The 9,055-nt window shown below is 56.2% G+C and overlaps 1 protein-coding gene across 1 annotated transcript; it reads left to right on the top strand.

Moving 5' to 3' along the window:
- The first annotated feature begins 200 nt into the window (after positions 1–200).
- C12H16orf86 (chromosome 12 C16orf86 homolog) lies at positions 201–9,055 on the top strand. The gene is made up of 5 exons (XM_038367840.2): positions 201–317; positions 1,237–1,394; positions 3,432–3,622; positions 4,879–5,049; positions 8,578–9,055. Exons 1-5 carry the CDS (start codon positions 201–203, stop codon positions 8,721–8,723), a joined length of 783 nt encoding a protein of 260 aa, XP_038223768.1. The 3' UTR covers positions 8,724–9,055.

Raw genomic sequence — 9,055 nt, 5'->3', positions numbered from 1 at the left:
GTCTTGTAAGAGGGGCACAGGGTGGCAACATTCGTAAAGCTTGATCTCCCTGCCCCCAGGCTGGCGGGCTACTGACACAACCCTGCCTGGAGTGCTCAGTGATCTAGAGCTAAGCATCATTATCAGACAGCAGATCAGATCATGCCAAACACAGTTCGCCTGCAGGCATCTGATGTCACTGATTGCCCTGTTCTCAGGCAATGGCCACTGCAGCAAGGAGTCCAAGCGAGAAGAGGCCTGGGGGGAAGGCCGTGCCCAGACGCTTCCTCTCCCAATTGGCAGCTGCACTGGACAATCCGACCATCAAGGCGCTGGAGGTAAAGAACGATCCCACGTTTAGAATGTGAGCCATAAGGGAACAGGCACATTTGCAGAGCTCTGGCCAGGTGCATGGGGAGCGGGGAATACATCTCCTCCAGCCGCGATGTGGGGCTGAGACGTGGCCAGGCCCCGAGGGAGCCAGCTCGTCTCCCTTGGGGAAGGGGCTGTGTCCCAGAAAGGCAACCTCCAGTTCTGTTACATTTCCACCTCGTCCTTGCAAGAGATTTAACAAGAAGTGGGCCCCAAAACAATGATTTTCAATGTTTCCAGTTAATTCGTGTGAACAACCAGCTGGGTAATTTGGGGCTCATGTTTCTCCTGGCTGCTTTGACACCTTCCTGCCCCAGAGGCCCTGCCCAGGGTTCCCATTACAAGGGGACTTTGATAGTTACAGCTGACCTGCCTCCCTCACACTGTCCTGCCTCAGTAGCTGGCTGGGCAGCATTGCTGTTCAGCAGTGGTCTCACTCCTGTGCTGTTCGTCTCAAAGCAGCACAGAGCCCTGGCATCCTACCATGAAATTATTTTATCCTACCTTTACATATGTCTAAGACCACAGAACCCAGCGTTTGCTCCGAGCTGCAGCACACGGGCCTCAAGCTGCGATATAGGTCCTGTTGCTAGCCGGTCCCATGGCCTGGTGGGGGCAGGCTCTGTACCACAGCGCGGGTCCAAGGACGCCTGATCTCTTATGCTGATGGATTTTAAACGTAGCTTAAGCAATTCACAGTCCAGAAACCCCTGGCCACGTGTTCAATGCAAAGCTCAGCTTCCCCTCCAGGACCAGAGAGGAGCAGCACAGAATGGGCTGTCGCGGGGCTGGTCTGAGAGAAGGCATCTGGGCCAGACACTGCAACCGCCAAGTGTTACTTTCATCTTACGCTTCCAAGCAGTCACTTTTTGTCTCCCTCCCCAGTGGGACGAGGACGGGCAAGGAGTGGTTGTGAACACCAAGCTGTACGACGAAGAAGGTCAGAAGCACAAAGAGCTCTTTCCGGAGCTGAAACCCCTGCGATCTGTCTCTGAGCTCCAGGCATGGTTGCTGACCTCTGGCTTTAAAGCAAAGGCAGTGAAGTAGGTTGGAGGGTCCCCTGGGGGCTGTATTACTAGCATCAAACTGCAGTGGGATCATACCCCATTGTGCCGGGGGCTCCAACCAAATGGCGAGGCCTAGCCCCTGGCTCCCAGGAGCTCACCGCCTGCAAAGAGCTGAGACAGAGGCTGGGACCAGGGCCCTAAGTCACGCACAAAGGGCTTGGGGCAGGGGCCAGCACATGGCGTCCCAGTGCCAGGCCTGGTTACACACTGGCTCAGACCTGTGTTCTGTTGAGAATTAAGTAGCTTGGCACTGGGGGTTGAAGCTGGGCAGGGAGTGGGCTCGGGGTGGCGGGAGGAGGTGAGAATCTCAGAGGCCAGAATGAGAAGGGAGGGGACGGAGCAGGGGGGACCGGCCCCGAAGGGTAATGCAGCAACAGGGCGTTGGAGCTGAGTGAATGATGATGTCAGGTTGTGAAAGCTCCTCCCAGCTGCTGCTGCTCCTCTTGTGGGGGGAAACGGAGGCTGTTGGGCTTGGCGCCCCAAACAGGCCCTTCTGGAGATCCTGCAGGGGCTGGAAGGCCCTGACTTGCCCTGTTCTGGGGCTTTCTGCATTCTGCACCAGCCCTTTGCGCTGGGCCGTGGCTCAGAGAGGCTGCTGGACCTGTGGATGGGCTTTGCACGTGTACGTTCCTACAGGGTTTGCCATCTCTCAACATGGGAGAGCCTCCAGTCTATGCTAAGACTGGAAGGATGGGATGGTCATAGGCCAGCCTGGCATGTCCCAGCCATTCCTGGGACAGCACCATTCATTCAGCCCCCAGGCCTGGTGGCAGGAAGGGTGGAGGGACAGTTGGGGAAGTGTTTGTTGTCTTTAGCGCAATGGCATATGGACACTGGGTCGCTCGGGAGGCCTGAACCCTCTTGTCTCAGAGACAGAGAGTCCAACCCAGTCCAGGTCAGTACTGACCCAAAGCCAGGACCCACTGATGGCTGCTGAGTGACCTTTCCGTCATGAGCCAGCAAGACTGGTGGCCAGGGCTCATACCAACCACAGTTGGCACCCAGCAGAGGGTCCAGGAGCTGAATAGAGCAGAGACTGAGCTGCCTTAGAGGGGCTCCCCTCTGAGCGGGCCTGCGGCACGTTGGCTGAGCACGGTGGCTGGGCACGGCAGGGGAAGCTGGCACAGCAGCTGTGGCTATTCCGTATTCTCAGAACATGGCCATATTAAATAATACCAGCTACAGTCCCATTAATAACACATCAGGAAATGGACCCAGAACAGGTTCTACTAACCAGTATCCCTTCTGGGACCATCTCAAGGTAACTCCAGCATCCAGAGTAGGATTCAGCTGCACTACAGCCTGGCAGCTAACCGTGACCAGCATCTGCAATGCAGATTCATGCGTCAGGCGTGCCTGGTGAAGCCTCTCCCCACCGTTCCAGAGGAGACGGCAGAGGCAGTGGAACATGCCAGCCCACTGGAGAGGTGCACCAAGGCTATGGGAGGCAGCCGCACCAGGACTGCTTAAAGCAGGCTGGCTAAAATGCAGACCCGCCCTGACCCTCTCCTAAGATACAAAGCCAGCGCAAGGTTCAGCAAGGGTTGGGTTAATTTATAAACTGTTCTCTCGCAGTTAGGTCAGAGGGGACTGGGAATGTGAATCCTGGGTTCTCTTCTCCCGACTCTGCCACTGACTTTGGGTGCAACCGTGGGCAAGTCACTGCCCCGCTCTCTGCCTCAGTTTCCCCATCTGCACAAGGGGTGAGGTCCTACTTCTCCATCTTTATCAAGGGCTAGGGGCACACCAGAGGGGCAGAACATTTCAAGCTATGATGCCTCGAGCTTCAGACAGGAGCAGCATTGCCCAAGCCCCCCAGGAAATGCTCTCCCAGCCTGCGGAGGGTCGGAAGGAGTCAAAATAGCCCCAGGGTAAGCTTGTTTTCTGGAAGTTTCCTGGCACTGGTGCTGGTTGTGTGGGAGGCAGGGGACGCTTCTGCCCTGCCAGGGGCTGCTGTCCCTCTGCCCAGCAACTCAAACCCACCGTCCCCTTGTCTCTGGTTCTGCCCCACAGGGATGATTCTGCAGTACCCGTTTTCCAGCACGCTGACTTCAGGAAGCTGCCTCCCAAGGCGGGGGAGGTGGACTCTCCCCTCGCTACCAGGCAGCACAAGAAAGCCAAGAAAAAGAAAAGCTCGTCAGACCTCCCTGCTTCTGCAACCAGCACGGCAGCGGCTCTGCCCCCGGCCATACTGCGCACGGACAGTAAGTGCACACGATGCGCCACAACAGAATCGTGCGGCCCCCTTCCCGGCATGACGGCGGTGCCTGGCGGGAGGAAAGTGCTCGCTGTTCTCGTTGTACCTGTGGGAGGCAGCAGGCATTCTGCTTCTCAGTGCACACCTGTGCCTTTGTGGTGCCGTCTATGGCAGGGTGGGCTGGCTTAGGACAAGGTAGGGTTGGCCCCCAGAGAAGATAATGGCCCTGCTAGTGCTACCAGCTAAAGGGGATCTCCTGTAGCTCTGGTAGCAGAGACCTGTGGTTTGGGGACAGACAGGCGAGAGCTCCAGGCTGGGCTCCCTGACGCTGTGTGTGTGTTGTAGAGTCCAGGTGACTATTGTCCACAGCAGCGGTTTCCTTACAGGATCAGGCTGTGTGCGCGCCTGACATCCTCCACCAACCAGCCTTGGCCTCAGGTCTAAGGAGCAGCCCTGATCGCTGAGCTGGGGCCCGGTTTGCTTCCTCCTCCCTAGAGACCCCGTTGTACAGATTGGGCGAGTCCTGCCTCTCCCCAAATAGGCACCCCCCAAGGGGCTGAGGGCCGACCCCCAGTGCCAGATTCCACTCCTCCTCCTCCCTGGTGTCTTTCCATCACCACCAGCTCTGAGCTCCTCCAGCCCAGGGAGAGCTTCCCTTCAGAGAGCTGGGCCCCTAAGGCAATCATGCTCCAAGAGCCCTGCAACCCTTCCTAGGGCTGGCCCCCAAAGAGGATTCAGCCAGGAGAGGCTCCCCCATTGCCACACACCCCAGCTTCTCCCTATGGTGATAAGATCCCCAGGCTGTGCCTGAGATTTGGGTTCCATTGCCCCAGGCTCTGGCCAGGCACAGAGGGAGGCAGTCCCAGCACAGAGTCTAACTAGACATGACAGACCAAAGGGGGGGATGGAAGGGTTGGTATCCCCAGAGCACAGATGGGGAACCGACGCACTTGCCCCAGGGCACCCGGTCAGGCTGCAGCAGAGCAAGGAACTGAACCCAGGTCCCCCAAGTCTGAGATTGGAGCCTTCACCACAGAACCAACCTCCTTTGCGAGAGTGGTCACTGCTGAACTGTGTGATCTTGGGCAAGTCCCTCCCCTGCCCTGTGCCTTAGTTTCCCCCTCTGTAGCTCAGGGATCATGATCTTCCCTGGGGCCATGAGGCTTTGTTGCAATGCGTTGCAGAGGTGTCCTGAGGGCCTGGGCTGGGAGGCTGGGGTGTAGAGTATTGTGTGTTACAGCGGTGGTGTTATCACCCCGCTAGGGAGACCACAGCGCCTGCGACCCTTATACCAGTACATAAACTATGACAACCCGGAGCTGAACAGCCCTTCGGAGGATGAGAGCGACACACCAGAGACAGCTGTACTGGGGGATGCTGTGGGAGTCCCAGACAAGGCAAACACTGAGGAGTCAAAAGAGTCTCACCACACAGGTAACAGGGAAGGAGCTGTGGCTCTGGGCCTGGGCCCAGCCACCAGACTAGCAATTGCTGGGGGCTAATGCAGCAGTTTGCTCCAAGAAAGGTTGGCTTCCAGCCAGGGACACATGGGATGAGGCAAGAAGGGGGTTAAAGTGTGAGGGGCTCATGCTGTTCCTTCTGGGGCAGCCCAGCTGTGTCCTGTGGAGAGCGAGGGGAAGCCCCCAGTGCTGTGTGTGTGTGTATGTTGACTCATTACCACCACTTTTCCACATAGGGGTTCCTCCCTTGGGTTTGTGGGCACAAGTACTTCGAATCATCTGCCCCGTTAGGCAGCTGAGGACGGCCCCAGCCGGCTAGCACTGGCAGAACTTGCCCTGACCTTGAGGGAAACCTGATCCCGCTAAGAAAGGGCCAGGCCACCTGACCCAGCTTTACCCTCCTGGCTGTCTAGTAGCCTTTGGCCCCAGCACTCCATGAGCTGGGGAAGCAGCAGGTTGGGGCAGGGGCAGGAATTAATCTGGGCCCCACTTACATCTGGAGAGTAACATCATCAGAACCCACAGCCTTCTCCAGAGTTCCTCACACCTACAGCACTACGGGCTGGTTCACAACGCTGGCCGAGTATCACCCCTTCCACCATAGGGGAAACAGGTGCCCAGAAGTGAAGTGACTTGTTCCAGGGCCCACAACAGGCCCGGGGCATAGCCAGGAGCAGAGTCCAGGTCTCTCACTTCCCAGTCCTGTGTCCTAAGAACTGCACCATGCTGCTCGGCGTGAAGTAGGGACCCATGGGGAGGGCCAGGGTGAAGCTCATGGACCGAATGCTGTGAGACACAGCCAGGTAGCCGGGCTCCCCTCTATGGGGGCAGCACAGCCGTGAGTGGCCTGTGGACTGATTCTGGGCACAGAGAACGCTCCATCCTGCCTGAGCACACAGGGCTTCCCAGAGCAGCTGGCAGCCCCGTGTATCTACCCTGTCCCAGGGCTGGAACACTGCGGCTTCTGGCTGAGTTGCTCTCAGTATGAGTGCAAGCTGGGCCCTGTCACTGCTGCTAAAGTGAGCTTCTACTGCTCCCCATGAGGCCGGGTGGGCCAGGCCCTAATTCAGTAGTTCTCAAACTTTTGTCCTGGTGACCCCTTTCACACAGCAGGCCTCGGGGAGCAACCCCCCCTTATGTATTAAAAAACACTTGTTTATATTTAACACCATTATAAATGCTGGAGGCAAAGCAGGGTTTGGGGTGGAGGCTGACAGCTCAACCCCCCATATAATCACTTCACAACCCCCTGGGGGGTCCTGCACCCCCACTTTGAGAACCACTAGCTCTTGAGCAAGCCAGGGCGGAAAGAAGCCTGCTTGCACAGTCCAGCGTGCAGAGCTCTCTGCCAGCCAGCAGCTGCTCCCCCAGGGACGCTCTGCAGGTTTGGTTGGTGTTCTGTAAACATTAATACCCATTTCTAGCTGCTTTGATGACAACTCCCTGCATGGTGGGGCAGCACCTTTGCAAGGAGGGGAATACAGTCAAAACCCTTTGCCTGCTTGGAAGAATTGCTGAGGGTTAGGATTTCCTCAACCTATAGCCTCCCCCACACCCTGCATCACTCCCCCTCAGAAGCAGGAAGAATTGCTCTTCCAGCCCCAAATAACTGATTCGCCTTTCTCTTAGCCCAGAAGAGCTCTTCTCTGCTCCCTGCTGACGGTGTGGCCCATGGCTGAGTGGAACCCTTGTTTGAAGAGCTGATCACACCCCAGGGGGTCATTCCCTCGCCCGCCCCCTTGCCCCCAAGTTAAATGCTCCAGGTCTGAGTGTGCTGGTGGCAGCACTGCAGCAATGAAGCATGCTCCCCATCTCCCCATTACCAAGTGGGAATGAAAAGGCCAGGCCATGTTGCTGTGGGGTGGTTTCAATGCATACTAAGAGACAGGCGCAACCTGCTCCAGCGCTCGGGGGGATTGGGGGTGGGGGCAGAGAGCTCATTGCTCCCTGGGATGGATGATAACTCCCCCCGTGGGAGACATGAATCCACATGCTCTTAGTTGGTGGGTAGCAGCAGGGAAATGATCCATTGGGGCAGGTACAGCCAGCCTGTGTGTCTGCTCTGGGATGGGATGTGGGGCGTTGGTCAGCCCTGCCCAGCCCCACAATTAGATCTGCACCAAGAGGGGCTCCCTCGCTGTAGTCAGAGAGGCACAGGCCTGACTAGCACACCTCTGGGAAAAGGACCCGTGACCTTCTGAGGACAGGAAGACACCCTCACACCCTGGGCAACCCCTGAACCAGCAGCTCTTGTTTATTCCTACAGCACAGGCTAGAGCACCCATCTCCTGTGTCCAGCCCAGAAGTCCTGCGGGCGCTAGAGCAGATCTTTGGGAAAGTTGAGCTCGCACAAGAGGGGGCGGGGGGGTCTATAGCACAGAGCAACATTGGCAGAGGCACCATGCCCCAGTCTCCCTTTTGTCTGTAAATATACAGGAAGCATTAAAATGCTCCTTACCCCTTTAATCAGTAACTCGGGGAGAGCCATGGAAGAGAGAAGATGTGGGTGGACCAGGGAGGTTCATGGCACCCAGGCTCCAGGGGGATTTAGTAGCAGCGTTAGGAAAGGCTGCTGCCAGTGTGGCTTAAATGGGGAGTGAGTAATGGGAGGATGACAGAGAAGAGGAGACCAGCTCTGGTCAGAGAGCGAGCTGGGGGGTGGGGGCTCTTGTGGACGTCAGGTGTGTAGGGCAACCGCCTACTGCCTGGCCTAAGGATGATGCTTTGCAGCAGAGCCACAGAGCTACCCTCAGTGAAGCAGCCAGGGAGTTCCACGACTCCAGCCTTTGTGTCCCTGCCATGCCTCAGGCAGATACGAAGTGGCAGAATTTGGGTCAGAAGCTGTCAGCCTCAGATGGGAAACCCATCACTGCAATATTAGGGTCTCGCTCAGCACTGCTTTAACTCCAATCACAGCTGTGCAGACCAGGACGGGTCTGCTCCTGTGTCTCAGATTCAGCAAGAGCCATCGTGTGGGAGCCAGTGCCAGTCACTAGTTACAAGTTACCTAAGAGAGGGGAAGGGAATGGACGCACAATTCAGACTCGCCCCTGTTTCCTGTATGAAGGGCAAAGGCTATAACCTTCTTTGTGTTCGCATCATTTCCTGTTAGCCTAGGAAGCTGCAAAGCATCGTTAGGGCTTCAGCACATGCAGCTGAGTGACACTCAAATGGCAGCACAACCTCCAGGCACGGGACCCACCCTGGAGAGGGCACAGCTCCATGTGATCCTGCCACTTTTGTTCCATTTACAGCTGTAGTTGTTCCAGATAAGCTGGACACACCTGGTCTACTACACTCCATTTGACAGCAGTCTGTCTTTTATCATAGATTCTAGAGGGCCAGACAGACAGATTAGAACCTCTCCCAGCAGAGAAGCCCCTTCAGTTCCCATCTGAAATAGTCACCAGCTGGTATTCTCCTTCCAAAAACTATTCATCCTACCCATTTCTGCCCTGGGAGGTAAGCTCGGATACCCACCTGTCTTGCATCTCCATTTCAGGAACAAAAAGCGAGAATCCAGCAAGTTGCTCCCCAGGAACTCCACCCCAGGCAGCGGTCGACAAGTCAACACAAGTCGACATCGACAAGATGCTGAGTGTCTGTGCAGCTCACCTGGTGCCACCGCTCTCACCACAGTATAAATAATCACACAGTTTTTTTTATCTCCTGCCTTGTCAGTTTAGCATAAAAGAAACCTGGGGCTGAGCCTGTTGACTTTCTGCCTTCTTAAAACTCTGCAGTGAACCCTTAAGAGAGCTTTTGCCAAGCGTTCCTGGTAAAAGCCACTGCCTTTATAATGAGCTACTGCATCTCCCAGATGCTGCTCATTATGGCTGGGAGGTGAGCATTAACCTTTTGTGCCTTTTTCACTCATTTATGAAATAAAGGGAGACTTTAAAATTGCTGGCTCTCAGAACTGTCTAAAGATTCAATGCACCATTGTAACTGGCTTAGTTTGGCCCTGGAGCAGGAGTCAA

Source organism: Dermochelys coriacea, chromosome 12 (genome assembly GCF_009764565.3).
Source record: "Dermochelys coriacea isolate rDerCor1 chromosome 12, rDerCor1.pri.v4, whole genome shotgun sequence".
NCBI classification, from domain to species: Eukaryota; Metazoa; Chordata; order Testudines; family Dermochelyidae; genus Dermochelys; species Dermochelys coriacea.
This window is presented reverse-complemented; position numbering and strand designations above follow the sequence as displayed.

Bases quoted from the DNA above. Each gene is read 5' to 3' on its own strand.
- C12H16orf86 (XM_038367840.2), top strand. From the start codon at position 201: ATGGCCACTGCAGCAAGGAGTCCAAGCGAGAAGAGGCCTGGGGGGAAG. The intron at 1,395-3,431 runs GTAGGTTGGAGG...TCTGCCCCACAG, and splicing joins TTTAAAGCAAAGGCAGTGAA to GGATGATTCTGCAGTACCCG. The intron at 5,050-8,577 runs GTAACAGGGAAG...TCTCCATTTCAG, and splicing joins AAAAGAGTCTCACCACACAG to GAACAAAAAGCGAGAATCCA.